This window comes from Oncorhynchus clarkii, chromosome 20, assembly GCF_045791955.1.
Source record: "Oncorhynchus clarkii lewisi isolate Uvic-CL-2024 chromosome 20, UVic_Ocla_1.0, whole genome shotgun sequence".
NCBI classification, from domain to species: domain Eukaryota; kingdom Metazoa; phylum Chordata; class Actinopteri; order Salmoniformes; family Salmonidae; genus Oncorhynchus; species Oncorhynchus clarkii.
The window spans coordinates 15,451,079-15,478,505 of record NC_092166.1 but is presented as its reverse complement, the minus strand read 5'-3'; the positions used below and the strand labels follow the sequence as shown (position 1 = coordinate 15,478,505).

At 43.9% G+C, this 27,427-nt stretch overlaps 3 protein-coding genes across 4 annotated transcripts; 1 reads left to right on the top strand and 2 right to left on the bottom strand.

Moving 5' to 3' along the window:
* Positions 1–219: 219 nt before the first annotated feature.
* On the top strand, positions 220–3,612 carry LOC139376906 (family with sequence similarity 151 member A). Its single transcript, XM_071119897.1, has 8 exons — positions 220–388; positions 667–813; positions 1,100–1,249; positions 1,457–1,619; positions 1,781–2,005; positions 2,133–2,272; positions 2,647–2,781; positions 2,966–3,612. Exons 1-8 carry the CDS (start codon positions 220–222, stop codon positions 3,610–3,612), a joined length of 1,776 nt encoding a protein of 591 aa, XP_070975998.1.
* Positions 3,613–3,699: 87 nt separating this feature from the next.
* Positions 3,700–20,862, bottom strand: LOC139375996 (acyl-coenzyme A thioesterase 11-like). 2 transcript variants are annotated; one of them, XM_071118013.1, is made up of 17 exons: positions 20,758–20,862; positions 19,947–20,061; positions 13,768–13,962; positions 10,439–10,508; positions 10,155–10,215; positions 9,920–10,021; positions 9,622–9,757; positions 7,530–7,683; positions 6,799–6,918; positions 6,399–6,537; positions 6,181–6,236; positions 6,001–6,067; positions 5,545–5,628; positions 5,221–5,354; positions 4,888–5,052; positions 4,632–4,758; positions 3,700–4,497 (listed from the first exon to the last, which is right to left on the bottom strand). In XM_071118013.1, the coding sequence occupies exons 3-17, from the start codon at positions 13,931–13,933 to the stop codon at positions 4,315–4,317; spliced, it is 1,764 nt and encodes a 587-aa protein (XP_070974114.1). In that variant the 5' UTR covers positions 13,934–13,962; positions 19,947–20,061; positions 20,758–20,862; the 3' UTR covers positions 3,700–4,314. The 2 variants fall into 2 exon arrangements, with proteins under 2 accessions (XP_070974114.1, XP_070974113.1); XM_071118012.1 differs by lacking the exon at positions 19,947–20,061 and having other exon boundaries at positions 20,758–20,843.
* On the bottom strand, positions 20,486–26,786 carry LOC139375997 (mitochondrial ribosomal protein L37). The gene is made up of 7 exons (XM_071118014.1): positions 26,282–26,786; positions 25,914–26,097; positions 25,601–25,716; positions 25,107–25,292; positions 24,822–24,976; positions 21,597–21,800; positions 20,486–21,398 (listed from the first exon to the last, which is right to left on the bottom strand). The coding sequence occupies exons 1-7, from the start codon at positions 26,661–26,663 to the stop codon at positions 21,321–21,323; spliced, it is 1,305 nt and encodes a 434-aa protein (XP_070974115.1). The 5' UTR covers positions 26,664–26,786; the 3' UTR covers positions 20,486–21,320.
* Between the last annotated feature and the right edge of the window lie 641 nt (positions 26,787–27,427).

Below are 27,427 nucleotides of genomic sequence, written 5' to 3'. Positions count from 1 at the left end.
GGTCCATAGATAACACTCATTGGCTGGACTGTGTAGGAAAGTAGAACACACACACACACACACACACACACACACAAACGTGTTCACTCATTATAAAACACTACACTTTCTCTCACTCGACAACAGTCCAACAGTCCTTGTCTGCCTGCCTGTCTGCACTGAATCTGACTGCACTTGTCACAGCTTTGAGATCTCATTGAGGAGGAAAAGACAGAGAAAATGTATGAAGAAGGAAAGAAGAAAGAGGAAGAAGCGAATGAAGACCTGAGGAGATATTGTCGATACTTTACTAAAGAACAGTTGATCATGCTGTGTGCCTGTATTGCTCTGCTTGTGCTGCTTCTGGTCATCATCATCACCTCTGTTCTCCTGACTCAAAATGGAGGTAAATAAAAAAAATACAATCAACAGTTATTTACCTACTGATCCCAGAATACAAATTAATCAGCATAATAATCAATTGAAATATATAATCTGTTGATTTTAACACTTTCAATATTTTTGTTAATAATGTTGAAATGGCGTTTGTATCTACTGTAAACCATGTTACGCCTTACTTGTATCTTGATCACTATAACTGCAGTTTCCATATCGATAAGGGCTACAGGTTACGATAGCTAATCATCTGTGACGAGAAGATAACTGTTCCTGTGCCTACTGGTAGGGCATCTGAAACGATCCTGCCGTTCCCTACTGATGGAGACATGCTGGACTTCCTCGTCCAAACTGGAGACATCAGGGAGAGAGACGCGCTGTACGCCACCTGGTATCACCGTGCCAACAACAAGTCAGAGATGAACATAGCACTGCAAAGTAATTTAAAAAAATAAAAGATGCATTGTTCTCAGAATTCTATGAATTCTATGTAACCTTAGCAGGCATGGTACAGAAAGTGTCAACATTAAGTCTACATTTGACAGTGTACAGAGGGGATTTGCAGTAGCATTCACTTAGGACACACCGTAGCAAAACATTTCCCAATGGAAAATTAAAAAGAGTGTTTCTTATTGGACACATTCAGGTAGTCCCTCCCTGTTTCAGTCCGTTTGAATCCGTTTGGTGGATAGTGAACACAACCCTGTTCTGTCCCCCTCTCTAGGTTCTATCATGGTTTTGGAGGCTGATGTGACTGTGCAGGGATACGCTACAGTCAACGTGACCACCATCCCCATCATGGCTCATCCTCCTGCTGTCTACAGTGACAACACTCTGGACCAGTGGCTGGATGCTGTGCTCCAGTCAAAGAAAGGTATCAAACCTAGCAATACGACTTCAGATATCAATTCAACTCTAAATATCAGTTAGAGCCTTGTGAAACAGTTTCTTCTGGTCCTTTAGTACCAATCTATAAAGTCAATCAATTATCCAAAAGGATCTAAGCTATGCATAATCACATGAAATCTGATGTGCTTTCGTATTACGTACAACATGTCTGTAATACAACTGACTCCTTCAGGCATAAAGCTGGACTTCAAATGCATCCAGGCGGTGACTCCCTCTCTGGGCATCCTGAGCATGAAGAACCAGACTAAAGGCATCAACCGGCCAGTGTGGCTGAACGCTGACATCCTCCCTGGGCCAAACGTCCCAGCCTTCTGGCCTGTCATCGACGGACCTGAGTGAGTAGCAAGGAAAGAGCAAATCGTGCTTCAGCAAACTCATTTTACAATACAGATCAGTGCTTTATTGCATGTCACTGTCTGACTTGGAGATCTAACAGGATCTCAGAGTTTGAATCAGTCTCATACTAATTATACCCAACTTTCCTGTCTCCATGCAGGTTCTTGGCCATGATCCAGCAGAGTTTTCCAGACGTGACCATCTCTCCTGGATGGGCAGTTCTGTATCTGCCCCAGTTCCCAAACGTCACCTACACACAGGCCATGGTGGAGGACATGTACGCCATCATCAAAAATGTCCCTCAGACAGTCACCTTCCCCGTCCACGCGCTCATGGCCAAGAACGGATGGCCTCACATCAGCTGGTTACTCAGCCAGTCACCAAAGTAACTAGAACAGCTCCTATACAGTAATTGATCTAGTCGTGACTTTCATATCTTCCAATCACACTGATGAAGGTTACACTTGTCTGAATGGTGGACAATGAGATAAGCTGTCTGTCCCTGTGTACAGGTTCAGTCTGACTCTGTGGCAGAGCCAGGAAAATAACCCCAGTGTGAATGACCTGCTGTTCGTCAGAGACAACACCAACCCTAAGCGAGTCTACTATGACATATATGAACCTGTCCTGTCCCAGTTTAAAGAAGCTGCCAGTAAGTCAAACCCTGTGAAACTCTCCTCTGGGACCCCCAGACGTTTCAGAATTTTGTTGTAGCTCTGAACTAGTTAACCCGATTCAGGATTAGTTGACATGTTGTGCTAGCTGTGCTAGCTCTGGAATAGATCAAACACATGGAGCAGCTGGGGGTCCCTGAGGAGAGTTTTGAGAACCATTTATGACTTATGTACAGTCATACGAATCATTATCATTAGCTTATTCATTATTAGTATTACCATTCTACATTCCTGTCTTGAAAATGTATTTCAAAATAATTTTCAACAACAACTAGTAAAAAACAAATGGTATTTCCAACCAGTCCATCCTGATATTAATGTAAACAGGACTGAGTTGTTTGTGTGATTGTAGAGCAAAGAGATCGGCAGAGGAGGTTCTACCCTGGAGGAGACCTGATTGACTATTTCCAGCCGAAATATAGAGATGGCTTGTACATCCAGTGGAACACAGTCACAGACAGAGCCTCACTGCTTTCTCTGCTGTCAGGTAGGAGTGATGATGATGATGATGATGATGGGTGCGGGTGTAACCCAAATGGCAACCTTAGAGAATTGCAATGATAGGTTTTATACAGATATTTTTGTTTTTTGTTCAGTGACATTCATACTGTCTAGAGTTGAATATTGAATACAGCGGTCAAATCTCCTGATGGATTCATAATCTGTTGCAGACAGTGCCAGTGGCATGCTCATCATTCCAGTAGGATCTGGTTCCGCCCAGCCTGGGGTCCCAGTGGTGGAGGGCTCCCGTCCAGAGTTCCTTCTCCAGGACTCCCTGAACCTGGTTCTGGCCTCTCCAAAACCCTTTGGTATCTATTTAAGGATCCAGTCCCAGAGCCAGCTGGAACCCTCTCTCCACCTGCTCAGCTCAGCCTACCACAGCGACCTCCTGTACCGCCCCGTCTGGGTCAACATGGCTCTGTCCCATGGAGCCTTCCAGACCCAGGGCTACATCTCTGGGAGGGAGTTCCTCCACACAGTCAACCAGGTGTTCCCCTATGTGACCCTGGCCCCCAGCTGGCCTCTTGAAGTCCTGAGGGAGGGGTATAACAGGGCCATGGTGGATGACATGGAGGTTTTACTGAAGGAGGTGTGGCAGGCTGTGTCCCTGCAGGTGAGGGCGGAGCCACTGGGGAGATCTGTGGAGGGACAGAGAAGGATTCGGGAGGTGCAGTCAAGGTACTCACTTACAGTGGAGACCGGGATAGAAAGTGGGATTGATGAGGAGGCAGGACCACAGGCAATCATGGCCAACCTCTCTGGGAGCAAAGACAGAAGCTTGTTTTTTATAACTGAGAACTACTGGTCTAAGATGTGAAGACCTCTTAAATGACAGTTTGCTACATTTTCATCTAATCTTTTGTTGTATTTAAAGTAAATAAAAACCAATGAAAAACAACCATTCAATTTAATTGTAATATATTTATTGTAAAATTGTTAGCAATAATTTTGTACACTCATCTTTGTAGTTTCAATTGTTTTATATATATATATATATATAAATAACTTTAATGCCTGTAGTTTAAGATATTCTTATCTTATGTGTAACTTGGCTGAAACATTTGAATGCCTCGCCATAAAAAACATAATAAAACACATCTGACATCAAATGCAGTGTTACTTTCTGTATTCTGAAAATACAGAGCTCTTCTCAGTAAAAAAAAACATCTCGTTAGTATTCATTCTCTGGAAAACTTAAAATACAATTTACATCTCATATAATTTTCACATGTTATAATTGGAGATGCAAAACATTGTTAAAAACCATCAGCGCCCCAAAAATGTTTACTGTAGATGCTCCTCTTTCATTAGCCTGGTCCCACATATATTTTACGGCCATTGTCAATGGCCATAGGAGTTGGCAAGACAGCACAAACAGATTCATGAACAGGCTCCTTACATTATTCAGTCTAATAAAAGAAGACTTGAACTTCATCAGATCATCTAATGGCAGTCTGTTAAATCCATCAGCACAATACTCATTGAGGGTGAGGGGGTCAGGTGTGGTGAGGATAGGGGGTTACAGTAGTGTACTATTCAGTGTGGAGGAGGGTGGTTGGTCTTTGGGGGTAGGGTTGTCCCTGTTGTCCTGGAGGAAGGTACTACAGGTGCAGAAGGTGCTGTAGAAGCTGGAGGAGAGCCCGGCGATGTCTGTGGAGATGTAGGGCAGGACCTCGGGAGACGCCTGGTTGAAGTAGGAGATCTAGGAGGGCCAAACAGGATAGGAGTTGTCCTCATCATTAAAGTTGCCATCGGTCATGGTCATTTTACCAGTGGTAATTCAAGAGACTAAACACATTGGGCAAACAATTTGTTACTGGTTGCACACTTTCTTACCTTGGATACAGTGTTGGAGACCTCCATGATGCTGAAGCCGGCACACAGCACCTCCCCTCTGTTGTAGCCCTCTGTAGGAGGGTGTGTGGGTAGAGTGACCGAACGCAGAGCAATAACATAAGGGTCCCTTGAAAATAAAAATACATATATTTCTATCACATTGTCTCTCTATTTGTCTTGTCTTGTCTGGTCTGGTCTGGCCTGCCTGTCTGCCTGCCCGTCAGTCAGTCTGCCCGCCCGTCAGTCTGCCACTCACCCGCTGTCACACGGTGGTCTCCTGGAGGCCAGGAGAATGAAGTCCTGGACCATCCCTCCCTGATTGGCTGAAGAGCTGCAACTGACCCCACCCCGGCATATGGAGGGAGTCACCACGCGGTACAGAAAGTCATCATCGTCCACCCTACGAATCAGCTCACACCTCCTACACAGGGAAAGTCATGAAATCAGGAGAAGCCAGTGACACAGACTATGCAGTGCGGGAGGCTGCTCTGTATACTCTTGAGGCCTTATACGCCACTTAAGAGAGGGTCCTGTGTTTGTGTGTGTGTCGGTCTGTCTGTCTGTGCATACAGATTCCCAAGATACCCACTCGTAGTTTGGATCCCACTCCACTCTCTTGCTGAGGTCAGAGAGCACCATGAAGGCCCTCTCAGCCGGGACGTCTGCCTCAAACTCAATCTTAAAACTCAACACCTGCTTCTGCTCCAGGGTATACAGGCTCACCTGTGGGCCAGAGGGGGATTACATAAGCCATGATTAGTCCTGAATTTAACATGAGCCCAGAGTATTTCCTAGTTTGGCACTGTGATCGAGAAAAACTCTGGTCCCTCGAGGCTATAGCCTGTGTCCCACAGTGGCTCCCTATCCATTATGCCTTGTGGATGGCCTAAATAAAAGTCTCAACCCAGCTCACCTTGTTTTTCTCAGAGTTTAACACCCAGTTGTTTCTGGTAGCCAGCATCTTCAAAGCAGACACGTTGTTGTAGCTCAGGTACACCTGCAGCCATTCAAAATGCATTCAAAGTTATTGTTCCCATTTGACACTTGTTCAGCTTCAAACACAGTAAGCACAATGTGTTCATTGGGAGATTTAGACATGACATAGCACTTTAGCACTCACGCTATCACCTGGCGATACATTTTATAATTGATTTCAAGGCCCAAGTGATTGGACAGTCCATAAAATGTATGACCTTTGGTCTTACTCGTGACTAAGATGTGCTAATCATTCTACATCAATCTTGGATCTTAATCAACATTTCAACTCTAACCTATGTACTATTCTAAACTGTTTCAACTGCTATGTTGAGTGAGAACCAGAGGGTGTATTCAGTACTGTTTGACGTTAAGGTCTCTCGTCGTCCTTTACCTGGTTGCTGAGGTCCCACGGTACAGATAAGGGCACCTCGGTCTGCTTGCAGGATATTATGTACTTCCTGAATGGACACACAGAAATCTGTTACAATATTCTATTGTGTGCACCACACACTTTGCAGGCTACATTGCAGTCACAATTAAAGTTACTCAGAGGAAGTATCCTTCTCTTCACCTGTCAAGTCGTATTTTCTTTCTAGCGATGGCCTCCTGATACCGTCTCCTTCCCTCCTGTCAGTGAAAGAGGTTAAATAAGACAGGAGGACCATACTGTGAAATAGGCTCCTTAGGTAGTTACTGTTCATTAACTGCTAATAGAAATCTAAATAGGAATGTATATAATTTTTAAATCTAATTTCACTCAAATTTGAATGAGAACTGGTTGACTCTGACCAGGGGTTCAGGTTGTATTTTTGGCAACGTGCAGGGCTTGCCATCCCTGTCGCAGACCTCAAAGGTCATGAAGGCGCTGTTGATGTGCCTCAGAGGCTCCTCCCCCTGATAGGCCTCTGCACACACGCCCACCTCCATGCTGCGACATCACAGGGACACATGACCATCTCAGGTCAACTCAACATTCCAATGTAAGTTAATGACTGAAATTTGAATTATCCAAGATTAATCAAACAATTACTCAATAAATCAAACAATTACTCAATAAATCAATCAATAATGTGAGCACAAGTTCTCCCGATCCTTATCACCATTGATTTGAAAGACTCAAATACAGAAAACTGTCACAGTCAAACCAATTTATAGCCTTGCTTTATAAAGTATATGATTTAAAGCTCACCTGTTCTTGAATGCGTTGTTTACGATGGCTTTGAGGACCAGCCGGTCGCCCACTTGTGAGGGACCCCTGAAATGGAACATGTCAATGCTCCGCAGGGTGGGGTGGGCGTTACACAGACGACTGGAGAGGAGGAGGAAGAGGTGGAGGAGGGAGGGGGAGGAAGAGGTGGAGGAGGGAGGGGGAAGAAGAGGAGGAGTGAGAAGAGGGAGCAGAGGAATGAGAGAAGGAGGAGGAAGATGAGAAGGATGAAGACGAAGATGTTACAATACGGTGTAATTACATTCTTATCACACTCTGCTTGTGTGGTGTTTTCTGTTCTTGTTTAACAGTGTGTGTGTCAAATTTTATTTGTCACATGCGCCGAATACAACAAGTGTAGACCTTACCGTGAAATGCTTACTTACAGGCTTTAACCAACAGTGCAGTTCAGGAAGAGTTAAGAAAATATTTACTAAATAAACTAAAGTTAAAGAAGTAACAAGAAAATGACATAACAATAACGAGGCTATATACAGCGGGTACTGGTACAGAGTCAATATGCGGGGGTACAGGTTAGTCAAGGTCATTTGTAAAGTGACTAAGCATAGATAATAAACGGAGTAGCAGCAATGTAAAAACAGAGGGGGGCGGGGGGATTTTGGGTCAATGTAAATAGTCCGTTTGGGGTGGCCCGGTAGTCCGGGTGGCCATTTGATTTATTGTTCAGCAGTGTGTGTGTGTGTGGGGGGTACCTAGCAGCGATAGTAGCCACGTTCTCCATCCAGGCCATGATCTGTCCTCCGAACGTGTTGACCTGGTGGTTGGCATGAGGAGGGAGAACCAACTCTACACTCTCTACCTGCGTCCTCTCTGCTGGCACTGCCTTCTCAGCCTCCTGGACCTCCACTAACACACACACATAAACACACAGGTCATTACAGCACCTGTCAGCACACAAACTCAACATTACTTACAGTGCATTTGGAAAGTTTTCAGACCCCTTGACCTTTTCCACATTTTGTTAAGTTACAGCCTTATTCTAAACTGTGTTTTTTCCTTTCATCAATCTACACACAATACCCCATAATAACAAAGCAAAACAGGTTTTTAGAAATGTTTGCAAATGTATAAAAAATTGATAACTGAAATATCAGACTTACATAAGTACTCAGACCCTTTACTCAGTACTTTGTTGAAGCACCTTTGGCAGTGATTACAGCCTCAAGTCTTCTGCGGTATGACGCTACAAGCTTGGCACACCTGTATTTGCAGAACCTCTCAAGCTTTGTCAGGTTGGAGAGTGTCGCTGCACAGATATTTTCAGGTCTCTTCAGAGATGTTCGATTGGGTTCAAGTCCGGGCCCTAGCTGGGCCACTCAAGAACATTCAGAAACTTGTCCCGAAGCCACTTCTACATTGTCTTGGCTGTGTGCTTAGGGTCGTTGTCCTGTTAGAAGGTGAACCTTGGCCCCAGTCTGAGGTCCTGAGCGCTCTGGAGCAGGTTTTCATCAAGGATCTCTCTGTACTTTGCTCTGTTCATCTTTGTCTTAATCCTGACTAGTCTCCCAGTCCCTGCCACTGTAAAACATCCCCCCAGCATGATTCTGCCACCACCATGCTTCACTGTAGGGATGGTGCAAGGTTTCCTCGAGATGTGACACTTGGCATTTAGGCCAAAGAGTTCAATCTTGGTTTCATCAGACCAGAGAATCTTGTTTTTCATGCTCTAAGAGGCTTTAGGTGCCTTATGGCAAACTCCAAGCAGGCTGTTTACTGAGGAGTGTCTTCCGTCTGGCCACTCTACCATAAAGACCTGATTGCTGGTGTGGTGCAGAGATGGTTGTCCTTCTGGAAGGTTCAACTATCTCCTCAGAGGAACTTTGGAACTCTGTCAGAGTGACCATTGGATTCTTGATCACCTCTCTGACCATGGTCCTTCTCCCCTGATAACTCAGTTTGGCCAGGCGGCCAGCTCTAGGAAGTGTATTGGTGGTTCCAAACTTCTTCCATTTAAGAATGATGGAGGCCACTGTGTTCTTGGGGACCTTCAATGCTGCAGAAATGTTTTGGTACCCTCCCCAAGACATGTGCCTAGACACAATCCTGTCTCAGAGCTCTACGGACAATTCCTTCAACCTCATTGCTTGTTTTTTGCTCTGACATGCACTGTCAACTGTGGGACCATATGTAGACAGGTGTGTGCCTTTCCAAATCATGTCCAATCAATTTAATTTACCACAGGTCGACTCCAATCAAGTTGTAGAAACATCTCAAGGATGATCAATGGAAGCAGGATGCACCTGAGCTCCATTTCGAGTCTTATAGCAAAGGGTCTGAATACTTATGTACATTTTATCTTTATTTAACTAGGCAAGTCAGTTAAGAACATATTCTTATTTACAATGATGGCCTACCACGGCCAACCCTAACCTGGACGACACTGGGCCAATTGTATGCCGCTCTATGGGACTCCCAATCACGGCCGGTTGTGATACAGTCTGGAATCGAACTAGGGTCTGTAGTGACACCTCTAACACTGATATATAGTGCCTAAGACCGCTGCGCCACTCAGGAGCAAATAAGCTACTTCTGTTTTTTTTGTTTTATAAAGTTGAAAAAAATTCTAAAAACCTGTTTTCGCTTTGTCATTATGGGGTATTGTGTGTAGATAAAAATACATTAATTTTGTCATCTTTAGAACAAGGCTGTAACCTAACAAATTGTGGAAAAAGTCAAAGGGTCTGAATAGTTTCCGAATTCACTGTGGCATAAAGTGTCATACATCATTACAGGTCCAATAGTGATAATAGTCCTCTTGCAGAGGTCATTGCCACGGCGACTGACCTTGTTGAAAGGCCCTGTTGGTGAGCAGGTCCTTCATGATGTCAGCGTGGACCAGCCTCATCCTCCTCCTCTCAGCTGCTAGGCTGTGCTCCACCTGCTCCGCCTGAGTACGGGGGACCAACGGACGCAGCTGCACCTGTGGAGTGAACACACGCGCACACACAAACACACACACAAATGCACGCACTCACGCACACACACACAGTCAACTCAACATTACTCAACATCAACTCTTACACACCATCTGTATCCTTTCATCCACGTTCTTCCACACACTATGTCCCCAATCAAATCTCACCTTTCCTCCCATAGTGCGCTGGGTGACAAACGTGGCAAATGCCTGACACACCCTCCAGTGGCTATCGCTGAACAGGTCCTCACAGTTCACCACGATGCCAACCTTGAGACACACACAAAGCATCACAAAGGATAAAAATCACAGGAATTCAACTATTTGTCCAGCCGGAAATCCATCCGTTAGGATAAAACTCTAGGTTTTATTAAGGTGTTATAGGGTTTGAACATGGCCTGACCTCCATGCTGGTGTTGAAAGCTCGGTTGACTTTGGCCTTGATGTTGACCACCTGTCCAACCCTGAAAAACACACACACCCATTTCCACTAGTGTATTATGTCAACCACACTAGGCATGGTAAAAATAACAAATCCAGAATCTAAGCTGTGGCTCCAGTTCTTTACTGTATGTCTAATGTGTAAGGGTATACCACACAGACCAAGGCTTCTTGTCAAAGAACAAAGTCCAGAACGACTTTGATGACTTATAATAAGGAAGGTGAATCAACAACACAGACACTTACCCAATAGTGTGTTCAAAGTGGATGTCATCGACCGAGGCGGTGACACAAGGACACCCAGCATGCCTTTCAGCTGTTGTGAGTAAGAACACAGTGACTTGTCACTTTCTGTCGCCTAGAGGGTATATGTACATAGCTACTTCAATTAGCTCGTACCCCTGCACATTGACTCGATACTGGTACTCCCTCTATATAGCCATGTTATTACCTCATATCCCTGCACATCGACTCGATACTGGTACTCCCTGTATATAGCCATGTTATTACCTCGTACCCCTGCACATCGACTCGATACTGGTACTCCCTGTATATAGCCATGTTATTACCTCATATCCCTGCACATCGACTCGATACTGGTACTCCCTCTATATAGCCATGTTATTACCTCGTACCCCTGCACATCAACTCGATACTGGTACTCCCTGTATATAGCCATGTTATTACCTCATATCCCTGCACATCGACTCGATACTGGTACTCCCTGTATATAGCCATGTCATTCTCTACTCCCTGTATATAACCATGTTATTACCTCATATCCCTGCACATCGACTTGATACTGGTACTCCCTGTATATAGCCATGTCATTCTCTACTCCCTGTATATAACCATGTTATTACCTGGTACCCCTGCACATCGACTCGATACTGGTACTCCCTGTATATAACCATGTTATTACCTCATATCCCTGCACATCGACTTGGTACTGGTACTCCCTGTATATAACCATGTTATTACCTCATATCCCTGCACATCAACTCGGTACTGGTACTCCCTGTATATAGCCATGTCATTCTCTACTCCCTGTATATAACCATGTTATTACCTCATACCACTGCACATCGACTCGATACTGGTACTCCCTGTATATAACCATGTTATTACCTCATACCACTGCACATCGACTCGATACTGGTACTCCCTGTATATAACCATGTTATTACCTCATATCCCTGCATACCAACTTGGTACTGGTACTCCCTGTATATAGCCATGTTATTTTTACTCGTTATTGTTATTTTTTATTCACTGTGTATTGATTCCTCGTGTTACTATTTTATTTGAAAAAATAAGTTTTACCCCCTTTTTTTCCCAATTTCGTGATATTACGATCTTGTCTCATTGCTGCATCTCTCCAACGGGGCTCGGGAGAGGTGAAGGTTGAGCCATGAGTCCAACAAAACATGACCCGCCAAACCGCGCTTCTTAACACCCGCCCACTTAACCCGGAAGCCAGCAGCACCAATGTGTCGGAGGAAATTTTCACACCCTGGTCTGTTTCACCTTTCTTGTGCTTGCCTCCACCCCCCTCCAGGTGTCACCCATTTTCCCCATTATCCCCTGTGCATTTATACACCAACTACTTTGCAGACAGATTTCAGTGTGTCAAATCGGAGGGCCTGTTGTCCGGACCTCTGGCAGTCTCTATGGGGGTAACACAGGGTTCAATTCTCGGGCCAACTTTTCTCTGTATATATCAACGATGTGGCTCTTACTGCGGGTGATTCTCTGATCCACCTCTACGCAGACGACACCATTGTGTATACATCTGGCCCTTCTTTGGACACTGTGTTAACTAACCTCCAAACCAGCTGCAATGCCATACAACACTCCTTCCGTGGCCTCCAACTGCTCTTAAACGCAAGTAAAACCAAATGCATGCTCTTAAACCGTTCGCTGCCCGCACCCGCCCGCCCGACTAGCATCACTACTCTGGACGGTTCTGACCTAGAATATGTGGGCAACTACAAATACCTAGGTGTCTGGCTAGACTGTAAACTCTCCTTCCAGACTCATATCAAACATCTCCAATCCAAAAATCAAATCTAGAATCGCTTTTCTATTTCGCAACAAAGCCTCCTTCACTCACGCCGCCAAACTTACCCTAGTAAAACTGACTATCCTACCGATCCTCGACTTCGGCGATGTCATCTAGCTTCCAATACTCTACTCAGCAAACTGGATGCAGTCTATCACAGTGCCATCCGTTTTGTTACCAAAGCCCCTTATACCACCCACCATTGCAACATGTATGCTCTAGTCGGCTGGCCCTCGCTACATATTCGCCGCCAGACCCACTGGCTCCAGGTCATCTATAAGTCTATGCTAGGTAAAGCTCTGCCTTATCTCAGTTCACTGGTCACGATAACAACACCCACCCGTAGCACGCGCTCCAGCAGGTATATCTCACTGGTCATTCCCGAAGCCAACACCTCCTTTGGCCGCCTTTCCTTCCAGTTCTCTGCTGCCAGTGACTGGAACGAATTGCAGAAATCGCTGAAGCTGGAGACTTATATTTCCCTCACTAACTTTAAACATCAGCTATCTGAACAGCTAACCGATCGCTGCAGCTGAACATAGTCAATATGTAAATAGCCCACCCAATCTACCTACCTCATCCCCATATTGTTTTTATTTACTTTTATGCTCTTTTGCACACCAGTATCACTACTTGCACATCATCATCTGCTCATCTATCACTCCAGTGTTAATGCTAAATTGTAATTACTTCGCTACTATGGCCTATTTATTGCCTTACCTCCTCACTCCATTTCCACACACTGTACATAGACTTTCTTTTTTTTCTATTGTGTTGACTGTACGCTTGTTTATTCCATGTGTAACTCTGTGTTGTTGTTTGTGTCACACTGCTTTGCTTTATCTTGGCCAGGTCGCAGTTGTAAATGAGAACTTGTTCTCAACTAGCCTACCTGGTTAAATACAGGTTAAATAAAAAAAATACCTGTGTTTTCTGTTTGTCTGTTGCCAGTTCGTCTTGTCTCATCAAGCCCACCAGCGTGTTTTTTCCGTACTCGTGTTCTCTTTTGTCCCTGTTTTCTAGTTCTTCCGGTTTTGACCATTCTGCCTGACCTGACACTGACCCTGCCTGCAGCTTACGGACTCAGCCCTGTATTACCAACCTCTGCCTGTCATTTGCCTGTCCCCGGTTTTGTAAATAAACTTCTGTGGTTTGAACTGTCTGCATCTGGGTCTTATCCTTAGCTCTGATAGAAACACTGTTCAATTGACAACCAAAGTCAGCCTTCAGTTACCCGGCCCGCTACTGCTCAACATTACAACACACTTAGCCTTGTGTGCGAAGTGTGTTGGTTCTAGTGAGTGTAAGAGTCAGTGTCACAAAATATTAGTGTTACATTGTGTTCATGTTTCATAGTGAAAACTATGCCATCTCCGTCTATGCAAAGGCCTTACTGAACATGATGCGGGTGTGTATGAGATATCGTTCAATCCAAAACTGGATCAATAGGCCATTCCCACAGGCCCATTGTGAGTGAGAACACAGACACAGACAGACAGACAGACACACACACCTGAAAGACAGGCTGTAGAGTCCATCCATTTGAGCAGCTGACCCACACTGAGCTCCTGCCGGTGGTTGGCATGGCAGGGCATCACTATCTGGCTCTTCTTTACCTCTGTAAGGTTCCTGAACACCTCCTCCCCCTCCTCTGCCAACTCATCCTGGGGTCTGCTCATCTTAGGGTCTCAGATCTTATGTCTCCTCTCTAGGAAAGGTAATATAACGTTGGTCAATGAAAATGCATTTCATTTGAGTGACCTAATGACCAACATGTTATCCATGCAAAATTCGGCTATAGAATAATACTTTTTTAGGAAGAATACAGAGCAATAGCAAAGAAAACGCTGTGGCAGTAGTCCTTGCCTGCCCCATGACATACCCAACCTCAAATCTACACAGGAGATGTGACAGATTATTGCACAGTGATTGCAAAAATCTTGTTCTGTTATAGGAGCTTCCCTTAACATAGCCGACTAAATAGCAATGCTAGTTCATTCCATTTTACAGCTTAAAGTACCGTCGTATAAAGTTAAGCAGCATATTTTCATATCAAGACTATAAGTGTATAGCTAAACTATCTGAGCTACCAGCATAAATGGGCATAGCTAAGTACCTCACCTCTACGATGATTCCACGTACGGAGTTGAGCGTAGACTATAATCTTTTTAATGAACCTCAGACTCCGAGCCACCATGCAGTCAATACCGAAAACATTTCCATTCTAAAACCCTTACTGTGTACCTGTTTGTCCTCTGTAGATGCGTGCCTTTCTTTGTTTGCTAAAATACCTACTTTTTAATAAAATGTTAATCAAATACAACCGCCGACTGTTTCACCTTGTTAAGATTCAATTGGCACATTCGCGATGAGTTGCCATCTTAGAGTAACAGTAATGAGGAAACAGTCGGTGGTTGTATTTGATTCATGTTTTATTAAAATGTATGGATTTCAGTAATCCAAGAAAGGCAAACAGAGGACAAACATAGGCTTAAGAATTGACAGATTCTGGTCTGCACTCAAATAATTATTGTGGATTTGAGGTACTTGGCTAGAATGGAAGTTCACTCGGGGTGCCAGTTTGCTACCTACAGAGAAAAGTTCACTCCAAAGTACCAGTCTGGTCTCATAGGCTAGATGTAACATAGTAAACTAAAATCTGGGACACTCAAATTAGTATGATATACTATTAATACAAAAGTATGTGGACACCACCTTCAAATTAGTGGATTTGGCTGTTTCAGCCAGACCCGTTGCTGACAGATATAAGATCGAGCACACAGTAATGCAATCTCCATAGACAAACAATGGCAGTAGAACGGCCTTACTGAAGAGCTCCGTAACTTTCAACGTGGCATTATTGCCACCTTTCCAACAAGTCGGTCCGTCAAATTTCTGCTCTGCTAGAGCTGCCCCGGTCAACTGTAAGTGCTGTTATTGTGAAGTGGAAAAGTCTAGGTGCAAAAGGAGCTCAGCCGCAAAGTGGTGGGCCACACAAGCTCACAAAACGGGACCACCGAGTGCTGAAGCGCGTAGTGCGCAAAAATTGTCTGTCCTCGGTTGCAACACTCACTACTGAGTTCCAAACGGCCTCTGGAAGCAACGTCAGCACAACAACTGTTCTTCGGGAGCTTCATGAAATGGGTCTCCATGGCCGAGCACCCGCACACAAGCCTAAGATCACAAGGCACAATACCAAGCGTCGGCTGAAGTGGTGTAAAGCTCGCCATTATTGGACTCTGGAGCAGTGGAAAAACGTTCTCTGGAGTGAAGAATCACGCTTCACCATCTGGAGACAAATCTGGGTTTTGAGGATGCCAGGAGAATGCTACCAGCCCCAATACATAGTACAAACTGCAAAGTTTGGTGGAGGAAGATAAATGGTCTGGGGCTGTTTTTCATGGTTCGGGCTAGGCCCCTTGTTTCCAATGAAGAGAAATCTTAAGGAAACAGCATACAATGTCATTCTAGACAATTTTGTGCTTCCAAATTTGTGGCAACCGTTTGGGGAAGGCCCTTTCCTGTTCAGCATGAGAATGCCCCTGTGCACAAAGCGAGGTCCATGCAGAAACGGTTTGTCGAGATTGGTGAGGAAGAACTTGACTGGCCTGCACAGAGCCCTGACCTCAACCCCATCAAACAACTTTGGGATGAATTGGAACACCAACTGCGAGCCAGGCCTAATCGGCCCAACATCCGTGCCTGACCTCACTGATGCGCTTGTGGCTGAATGAAAGCAAGTCACCGCAGCAATGTTCCAACTTCCAACATCTAGTGGAAAGCCTTCCCAGAAGAATGGAGGCTGTTATAGCAGCAAAGGGGGGAACCAACTCCATATTAATGCCCATGGTTTTGGAATGAGATGTTCGACGAGCAGGTGTCCACAAACTTTTGGTAGTGTATGTTGCATTCACTGTGGTGACAGAAGACATAGGTTTACTTGAAAGGAGAACATGAAAGGAGGATGGATGGGTTTTGTGTACAATTCGAACATCTAGCAACCCAAAGGTTGTGTGTTTGAATCTCATCAACTGAAAACTTTAGATCTTTCGCTAATTATAAATGTTGCAACTCCTTACTATGTTTTAGCTACTTGCAGCTACTTAGTCTTAGGATGTTAGCTAACCCTTCCCTTAACTCTCTACTGCCCATCTTTTCCCTCAGGCAGCAAATACACTTTTTGGCCCTCACATCCCCCCATATTACTATTTTCAAATTCCTACACATGAAAATACAGTGCCTTGCGAAAGTATTCGGCCCCCTTGAACTTTGCGACCTTTTGCCACATTTCAGGCTTCAAACATAAAGAAGCCTGAAATTTATTGGATATTTCAAACTTTTTTAACAAATCAAAAACTGAAAAATTGGGCGTGCAAAATTATTCAGCCCCCTTAAGTTAATACTTTGTAGCGCCACCTTTTGCTGCGATTACAGCTGTAAGTCGCTTGGGGTATGTCTCTATCAGTTTTGCACATCGAGAGACTGACATTTTTTCCCATTCCTCCGTGCAAAACAGCTCGAGCTCAGTGAGGTTGGATGGAGAGCATTTGTGAACAGCAGTTTTCAGTTCTTTCCACAGATTCTCGATTGGATTCAGGTCTGGACTTTGACTTGGCCATTCTAACACCTGGATATGTTTATTTTTGAACCATTCCATTGTAGATTTTGCTTTATGTTTTGGATCATTGTCTTGTTGGAAGACAAATCTCCATCCCAGTCTCAGGTCTTTTGCAGACTCCATCAGGTTTTCTTCCAGAATGGTCCTGTATTTGGCTCCATCCATCTTCCCATCAATTTTACCATCTTCCCTGTCCCTGCTGAAGAAAAGCAGGCCCAAACCATGATGCTGCCACCACCATGTTTGACAGTGGGGATGGTGTGAGCTGTGTTGCTTTTACGCCAAACATAACGTTTTGCATTGTTGCCAAAAAGTTCAATTTTGGTTTCATCTGACCAGAGCACCTTCTTCCACATGTTTGGTGTGTCTCCCAGGTGGCTCGTGGCAAACTTTAAACGGCACTTTTTATGGATATCTTTAAGAAATGGCTTTCTTCTTGCCACTCTTCCATAAAGGCCAGATTTGTGCAATATACGACTGATTGTTGTCCTATGGACAGAGTCTCCCACCTCAGCTGTAGATCTCTGCAGTTCATCCAGAGTGATCATGGGCCTCTTGGCTGCATCTCTGATCAGTCTTCTCCTTGTATGAGCTGAAAGTTTAGAGGGACGGCCAGGTCTTGGTAGATTTGCAGTGGTCTGATACTCCTTCCATTTCAATATTATCGCTTGCACAGTGCTCCTTAGGATGTTTAAAGCTTGGGAAATCTTTTTGTATCCAAATCCGGCTTTAAACTTCTTCACAACAGTATCTCGGACCTGCCTGGTGTGTTCCTTGTTCTTCATGATGCTCTCTGCGCTTTTAACGGACCTCTGAGACTATCACAGTGCAGGTGCATTTATACGGAGACTTGATTACACACAGGTGGATTGTATTTATCATCATTAGTCATTTAGGTCAACATTGGATCATTCAGAGATCCTCACTGAACTTCTGGAGAGAGTTTGCTGCACTGAAAGTAAAGGGGCTGAATAATTTTGCACGCCCAATTTTTCAGTTTTTGATTTGTTAAAAAAGTTTGAAATATCCAATAAATGTCGTTCCACTTCATGATTGTGTCCCACTTGTTGTTGATTCTTCACAAAAAAATACAGTTTTATATCTTTATGTTTGAAGCCTGAAATGTGGCAAAAGGTCGCAAAGTTCAAGGGGGCCGAATACTTTCGCAAGGCACTGTATGTGATGACATGTCTGTAAACAATCCAATGAGGTGCAGAAGTTGGTATGATGCTTCAATTGGGGCAGGGGCCTTCGCAGAGCGATGTAAGCACATGGTCTGAGCAAAAGGTCAGATACATTTCATTATTTTGCATGTTTAATTAGAGATAACATGGCAATAAAAAAAATATGTACTTGTGTAGGAACCTCTAAAGAACCATATTTGATAGGTTTTTTTGTTTCCTCAGGGCAACGTTGTGCAGTTTGGATACCTTTCAGGGCAAAATCATGCTCAATGAAAGATGTAAAATAATGTAAAATGATGGCCTTAGTCAATGTTTTTGCCAAAATATCCACTGACATTCACAGGCAATAGACACAGGGACTTTCTATAGGTGAAAGTAGTCTAATCGAGCATACTCTCTGATAGCGAGGACAATGACCCCTTTAGGACACTGACAGCGAGGAAGAATGGACCCCAGAATCAGGTGTGGCGTACAGCAGGTCAGCCACCAGGGGGAGACTCGTCAAGGCCTGGTGACAGAGGCGATGGTGACAGAGGCGATGGCTCTATCTGCTGGACGTGCCAGGTCTCGACGGGCTCTCCGGTCAGGACTAATTGGGGCTGATTGGGAGCTGGTGAGTAACCAAGGGCTGATTGCTCACCAGCTGTGCAAGGCCCATAAAGCTACCAGAAGGGCAGCACACAAGGGGGAAGAAAAAATCTGTCATTCTACCCCTGAACAAGGCTGTTACTGTAAATAAGAATTTGTTCTTAACTGACTTGCCTAAATAAATAAAAAACCTTAACCCCTAACAATTAGCGTTTGCCTGGTCATTCCTACCATGCGGTGCCTTTTGGTCCTCAAGTTTTTCAGGAAAAGTATGTATGTACCAGTCAGTAGTTTGGACGCACCTACTCATTCAAGGGTTTTTCTTTATTGTTACTATTTTCTACATTGTAATTTAAATGCATTCCAGGTGACTACCTCATTAAGCTGGTTGAGAGAATTCCAAGAGTGTGCAAAGCTTTCAAGGTAAAGGGTGGCTACTTTGAAGAATCTCAAATATAAAATATATTTTGATGTTTAACATGTTTTTGGTTACTACATGATTCCATATGTGTTATTTCATAGCTTTGATGTCTTCACTATTATTCTACAATGTAGAATAATCTATGGATTTCATGTGACTGGGAATACAGATGTGCATCTGTTGGTCACAGATACCTTCAAAAAAAGGTTGGGATGTGGATCAGAAAACCAGTCAGTATCTGGTGTAACCACCATTTGTCTCATACAGCACAACCCATCTCCTTCGCATAGAGTTGTTGAATGTTGTTCCACTCCTCTTCAATGGCTGTGCGAAGTTGCTGGATATTGCCGGGAACTGGAACACGCTGTCGTACACATTGATCCAGAGCATCCCACACATGCTCAATGGAATTGTGTACATATCCTTGCGACATGGGGCCATGCATTATCATGCTGAAACATGAAGTGATGGTGGCAGATGAACGGCACGACAATGGGCCTCAGGATCTCGTCACTGTATTTCTGTGGATTCAAATTGACATTGATAAAATCCAATTGTGTTCGTTGTCCGTAGCTTAAGCCTGCTCATGCCATAACCCCACCACCACCATGGGGCATTCTGTTCACAACGCTGACAACAGCAAACCACTCGCACACACAACACTATACACGCTATCGTCTGCGCGGTACAGTTAAAACCGTGATTAATCCGTGAAGAGCACACTTCTCCAGCGTGCCAGTGGCCAGCGAAGGTGAGCATTTGCCCACTGAAGTCGTTTACGACGCCTAACTGCGGTCAGGTCAAGACCCTGGTGCGGACGACGATCATGCAGATGAGCTTTCCTGAGACCGTTTATGCAGAAATTATTCAATTGTGCAAACCCAGTTTCATCAGTTGTCCGGGTGGCTGGTCTCAGTCAATCCCACAGGTGAAGAAGCCAGATGTGGAGGTTATGGGCTGGCGTAGTTACAAGTAGTCTGCAGTTGCGAGGACAAACTGATAAAAAAAATTAAAAAACAACGTTCGAGGCTTATGGTAGGAAATTAGCATTCAATTATCTGGCAACAGCTCTTGTGGACATTCCTGCAGACATCTGTGGTATTGTGTTGTGTATCAAAACGGCACATTAAAGAGTGGCCTTTTATTGTCCCCAGCACAAGGTGCACCTGTGAAATGTTTACTAACATGGATGTAAACAAATTTGTGCAGAACATTTTAGAGCAATACGCCTTGTGTGTGTGTATGGAAAGTTTCTGGGATCTTTTATTTCAGCCCATGAAACATGCGACTAACACTTTGCATGTTGCGTTTCCATTTTTGTTCAGTACATTTAATAGCTAATATTTTTCATAAATTGATGAATAGCAGCCGGGGAAATGGTAAAAACGCCGACACACTGAAAACAAAATACATAAAATTAACTTCGACATCCATATATTTGCGTTTTTATAGTAAAGGACACCTAACTTGATATTTAAAGGTGATCATTTCCTGGGGGCACCGGGCGATAGGAATGACCCAGGCATCTAGCTAATGTTAGCCACAACAAATTGGAAATCGTAACATATCATACGAAATGGATGGACATCCACAAATTAATATCATACCAGACCAAACGTAACAAATCAACAAAATGGCAACAGAGCAGCGAGGACACAAAGAACGGTCTGGTGCTTTTGTCGATGAACTTACCTCAAAGTTATAACACGCACAGGAACATCGCATTGGGCTTTTTAGATTGTGCACTCTACCCATGTACAGTGTAGACGATCTCGGGCGCGTTTCAGCTTGTTATGACAGCGTGGTAGGACAAGGTGCAGCATGAAATGGCTATTGCTGCCAACACCACCTCCCACCCAAACCACATTTTAAGGCGGAAGGGATCATTTCAACAGCACATTTCATTGTATGACATGCAATCCACCTTAATTGTGTGACATCTGTATCCATTTAATCAATTCTGGAAACAAATTAAGCATCTCAAAATAATGAGTTTGTCATAATGACATACATAGCTACATTTCCACATTGCTATTTTGGTAATTTTCTTAAGCAATAAGAGATATGGATCACAATCCTCTTCTACAGATGTAATTCAAAACTGAGCCGAGGGTAGAGCAACGCAATGAAACGTTTGACTCTGATGAGCTAGAGTATCTAGGGTCACTTTTCAGATATTACAGTAATGCCAGTAGAAAAAGGAAGGTTATGAATAGTGGAACATTGTTGTTTTGGTGCCGTTTAATGTAGCTAGTTCACACAGCTCCATGCAGATAGAGGGACAGGAACTTCTGGAAGGTTTCAGGCTTGTACCCAGATAGACCTGGTGGAATCTGCAGGGGGAAAGCCTGGTCATATTGATGTTTGAAATACCATTTGTATAAAATCTAAGCTACTAAGTAAAATGGATTCCCTGTTACTATCCATTTCAGATGTGGGACCCTATAAAGGTGTACAGTGTATTTTATAACTGTTTGATTATATAACTTTTGAAAAGAGACAAAGAAAGAAAGAAACAAAGTATTTCTTACCTGCACCACCCTCTTCTTGATGAGGGGGCGGACCTTGGCGAAGTCGTACAGCAGCTGGTCATTCTCCACCCACACCTGGTTCTTGACCCCCTCGTCAGCCTGCAGGTCTGTGGTGTTGAGCTGGAACACCACATACTGGAACATCCGGCCGTTGGTGGCCACCGACTGGACCACTATGGGCTGCTCTAGCACCCCAGGCTTAGTCTGAAGGGAGGGGGAAGAGAGGTTAAACAATAGTGCTGAGCGTTTGGTTTTGGTTCAATTATATTTTAATCTTTTTTTTATGCACTATGCATTATGTGGGATGAATGCTGTAACACAGAATAAAACAATTAATACAATTTTCATGATGGTAGTGACTGCTTCGAATTGTATTGGTCACAAACACATGGTTAGCAGACGTTAATGCAAGTGTATCGAAATACTTGTGCTTCTGGTTCCAACAGTGCAGTAATATCTAACAATTCCCCAACAACTACCCAATACACACAATTCTAAAGGAGTGAATGAGAATATGTACATATAAATATATGGATGAGCGATGACCGAGTGGCATAGGAAAGGTGCAATAGATGGTATAAAATACAGTATATTCATATGATATGAGTAACGGAAGATATGTAAGCGTTATTAAAGTGGCATTGTTTAAAGTGAATAGTGATCCATTTATTAAAGTGTCCAGTGATTGGGTCTCAATGTAGGCAGCAGCCTCTCAGACTTAGTGATTGCTGTTTAGCAGTCTGATGGCATTGAGATAGAAGCTGTTTTTCAGTCTCTCGGTCCCAGCTTTGATGCACCTGTACTGACCTTGCCTTCTGGATGGTAGCGGTGTGAACAGGCAGTAGCTCGGGTGGTTGTTGTCCTTGATGATCTTTTTGTCCTTCCTGTGACATTGGGTGCTGTAGGTGTCATGGAGGGCAGGTAGTTTGCCCCCGGTGATGCACTGTTCAGACTGCACCACCCTCTGGAGAGCTTTGCGGTTGAGGGCGGTGCAGTTGCCGTACCAGGCTGTGATACAACCCGACAGGATGCTCTCGATTGTGCATCTGTAAAAGTTTGTTGGGGTTTTGGGTGACAAGCAAAATCCCACTACTTTTGTGTCGTCTGCAAACTTGATGATTGAGTTGGAGTCGTGCATGGGCACGCAGTCGTGGGTGAACAGGGAGTACAGGAGGGGGCTTAGCATGCACCCTTGTGGGGCCCCAGTGTTTAGGATCAGCGAAGTGGAGATGTTGCTTCCTACCTTCACCACCTGGGGGCAACCCTTCAGAAAGTCCAGGACCCAATATTGCACAGGGCAGGGTTGAGACCCAGGGCCTCCAGCTTGATGATGAGCTTACAGGGTAGTATGGTGTTGAATGCTGAGCTGTAGTCAATGAACAGCATTCTTACACAGGTCTTGTCCAGATGGGATAGGGCAGTGTGATGGCGATTGCATTGTCTGTGGACCTGTTGGGGCGGTATGCAAACTGAAGTTGGTCTAGGTGATATGATCCTTGACTAGTCTCTCAAATCACTTCATGATGACAGAAGTGAGTGCTACTTTGCTACTTCATGCCTTCTTGGGTACAGGAACAATGGTGGCCATCTTGAAGCATGTGGGGACAGCAGACTGGGATAGGGAGAGATTGAATATGTCCGTAAACACACCGGCCAGCTGGTCTGCGCTTGCTCTGAGGACGCGGCTAGGGATGCCGTCAGGGACAGCAGCCTTGCGAGGGTTAACAACTTTAAATGTTTTACTCGCGTCGGCCACTGAGGAGAGGGCGCAGTCCTTTTTAGCGAGCTGCGGCGGTGGCACTGTATTATCCTCAATGTAGGCAAATCAAGTGTATAGTTTGTCTGGAAAAGTGACGTCGGTGTCCGTGACGTAGCTGGTTTACTTTTTGTAGTCGTGATTATCATAATTTATTCACATTACTTTAATAAAACATTTCAGTTCTGTATATTTGTTTTATTTGATGACTTTATTATTTAATTCCAAGTCATCATCTCTATAGAGCTGCTGCCTACTGTGTGCTGTCTGACATATGACTATTTTTCATTGTTCATAGTAAATAAGGCATACTTATATGACTCCTGAATACCAACTATCAATCATTTCGATAATGTATTTTCAGGTAGAGATACCTCACGAAGCAACAGCTGCTCTCTAGATCACCTCACGATCATGCATTCAGTCTCTTCTGTAGTAAGTGTAAAAGAAACAGACCGGACAAGAAGATGTGCAATGAATTATGGTAATTGTCGGTAAACTGTGAAAAATATTGGCCTGTTGGAAACTCCCTACTACATTGCACAGTTAATCTCTAGAGAAACTGTGCAATGTGCGCATTGAGCTAACAGAAAAAAACAGAATGAAATGGATTTAAAATAATTGAACAGACATCGGTCAATTGGTTGTTAAAACAGAGAAGAAAAATCACAGAAATGTAGGTTAATCACTCAAGACTAGACACGTGACCCACATACACAATCAGTGGCGGGAGAAATCGGTGGAGGATGTGTTCATTGTTGCAGCTTAATTTCAATGAAAGTCACGTTTGCAATCATATTGTGTGGAACAATGCATGGGAACTCTGTCAGGGTGGAATAGTCCATTATTATGAACCAGTCCGTGGGTGATTAATGGCACTTGTTTCTACTAGTATAAGAAAAACTAGAATTGTATTAATATTGATATGAAATATATGTATGGAAATAAATGATTGATCTTTTATGAATTATTTTTCGTCTGTATGGATTCATAAACTTTTTGGGGGCCTTTTTTGTCAAAAATTTGGCTGGCCTCATTAACCTGGGCACAGTACCCAGGCAAAAACCCCATCCCTCCCCATTTCCTTCGCAACTTTAAAGATTTGCGCAGATTTTGCTGCTGCTGAACCAACCTGCTAAAGCAAGAGAGAATGAGAGCGATGAGCTGAGCAGCCCACGACAGCGGGTCGTTTGTCTCGGGTTGGGGGGCCTCGAGCAGAGCGTGGGGGGGGGGGCCTTGCTGATGTGAGGCCTGTCGCAATTGCCTCTTCTGCCAAATTGTAAGTCCGCCACCGTAAGCAACCATCAGTTCATTATGCCAAGCAGAAATCCTGATCAAATCTCTTTCCCATTCAATCACTTTTTATCATTTCTGTTACAAATGTGTAACTACTACCCCTGTGTAATAAAGTATTGGACATTATACCATTATGTAATTAATTTACGTGTAAGGTTACAAACAGCCTTTACCCCGTGGAGTGTGTGAGCACGAGCCAGGGCGTTCCCGAAGGCAAACATGATCATCTTAGCACGGAGCTGCTCAGGAAGGAGAGTGACAGGGGTGTCTCCTGCCTCCAGGAGGAAGAGGGTGTGGGCATGAGGGTAAGGGTAGTCCTCCTTGAAGCCTGAAGGAACAGAGATTTTATTGTGAGTTCATTCCTGACCTGAATTCAACATTTCCATTGTTCTACATACAAATTGTATGGATCTGTAGCTGTAATGACTGGTTGGTTGATTGACAAACAGTAGTATTGCCTGTATGGTTCTGCTCCTCGTAGACCTGGACACTCTGCAGGTCGATGGTGGGAGAGATTGGGTAGAACGTCTCCAGGACATGGTCGGTCGTGCTCTGGACCTCCTCTTTCCCAGCAAGCACTGGGAGAGGGGCCATGCTGTTGAGCAGCAACCCATTCTGCCCTCGCACCTGGAACAAGTCTTCACCTGGAGGACAGGTGGCCAGGAAGAGTTGAGATAAAACAGCTAAGCTTTTAGTCAATGGTGTGTAGTAGTAGCCTATGTACTGTGGCTATCCTGTCTATCTCATAGATATTAAATAATGGGCCCTGGACACGTTACCTACTAGTGGGGCTTAGGGGTTGATTTTGGACTGGGTACAACTTGATGAGGAGATGGGCAATAGTGTTATTTCAGTAACACTAAAACAACAAATACATTCAAAGTCCAGTATAATACTGTATTTACCACTATTGCATAATGCTATTGAATGACATCAGGGGTCACGGGCCTACCTCTGCTCCATGTGGCAGCCAGACTGTATTTCTCTGCCAGGATCCTCCTGCCAAGCCCAGGATGACTGACCTGCAGGCTCCCACACAGGTGGATCAGGCTCCTCAGCAAAGCCACGCTAGAGACAAAGGACAGAAGAGAGATGCCACATGTCAGCACAGAGACAGTGGAATTAATGTTCAGAGACCCAAGCTGGCCCAGCCATGTATTTTATGATTCTGATGTGAATGAAAACCTGTGACACCAGACAAAGACAATTATGGGTCATGGACTAGTTTGTTTGCGTTCATCTGAGTAGTGGTAGACTAGACTCACCAGAAATTGTCTCTGGACGGTCGTTCCTCTGTGGTGTCCCAGAAGCGAGCATGCCTGATGGCATTCTGAACTCGCTCATCCTGGTTTTCAATCTGATTGGCTTCATTCTCAGCCAATGACAGAACCTGGTCCGGAAGTCCATTTGTCAGCTTGGATTTAGTGAGCCACAGTGCTTGCCTGACACCTGTAACATAGGAATAAATATTAAAGAGAATACACACAATTGATTAATTAGATTTATTGATTTCTATATGTTGGCCTCCAATTTACATTTAGTGGCATCTCTTTTGTTGACTGATATCTTCCTTTTGTCTAATACAGGATCAATAATAGGAGCCAACAGTTTATAGAACTTTAATATAAAATACCTTCAAGTGCGTTTGTCCTTTGGTTAAATATGAAGCAAGACTTCTCTTTATGGAGTGGCATTTCTTCCTCTTTCGGCGCATAATAATGAGAGGGGTCGTTCCAGTCTCGCACCCAGGTAGGGAAAGAGGGCTTTGCCAACCCAGGGACATAGTGCATTCTATCGCCATAGGTAATGCGCTCGAGTCCGGGTATGTCCACCTTGACTCGCGGCTTTTTTCTCGGCGGTACCTTCGCACATAAACTGCAGGTGACATTGAAATATCGATGCCCGTGGACACTGCTCCCTCCATGTGTCGAGCTGATTCTTACTTCTTTCCAAAGCGTCGTTTTTGCAAGCAAAGGAGCTGCGGCCTTAAAAAGTTGTGCAGTTTCTTTAAACATGTTGCTAAGTATTATTTATCTTTATAAAGTAATAATTATCTAAAGCATCTTCTCGTTACACGTATCACCGTAGGGCGCCGCCATCTTTTTCACCAGCACTGAGGTTCAAAGCAATTGGTAAACGACCGGTGTGGTATACTACCGCCTCCAGCAGGATGGGAGTGGAACCCACATGCAAAATAGGTCTTGTCCAAAAATGAAAGCGTCCTTTTTCTACTTTCACAATACTTGGTGGTATGAAAATGCATTTTGACAGGTGAGAAATAGTGTATTCGTTTATCTGTTCAATCATATCAAATATGTGAATACTTTGATGAGAAGTATGGCCTTTTCATATTTTTGGATGGAAATAGAGAACTTAATTTGATATAAGTCTGGTGACATTGTACTGTCGGAATTTTCACATTTGATAAATGTAATTCCAGTCATGATGTCAAACACAATCAGAGTCATGTATGTTCATGTTCTTTAATTGAGATAACACAAATTAAGATTATTTTTTATTTAACCTTTTGGTTAAGTTTGTATTATTTCATATAGATGGGCAAGGCTCAACCTAGTTTTTATGCTTTTTACAGACACACAATATCAGGAAATCAGGAAAAAATTGCTGCTTCAGAACCATCTGTAACTTTTCAGACAAAAGTAACACTGACATCACAAAAATATAAACACAACATGCCACAATTTCAATGATTTTACTGAGTTACAGTTCATATAAGGAAATCAGTCAATTTAAATAAATAAATCAGGCCCTAATCTAT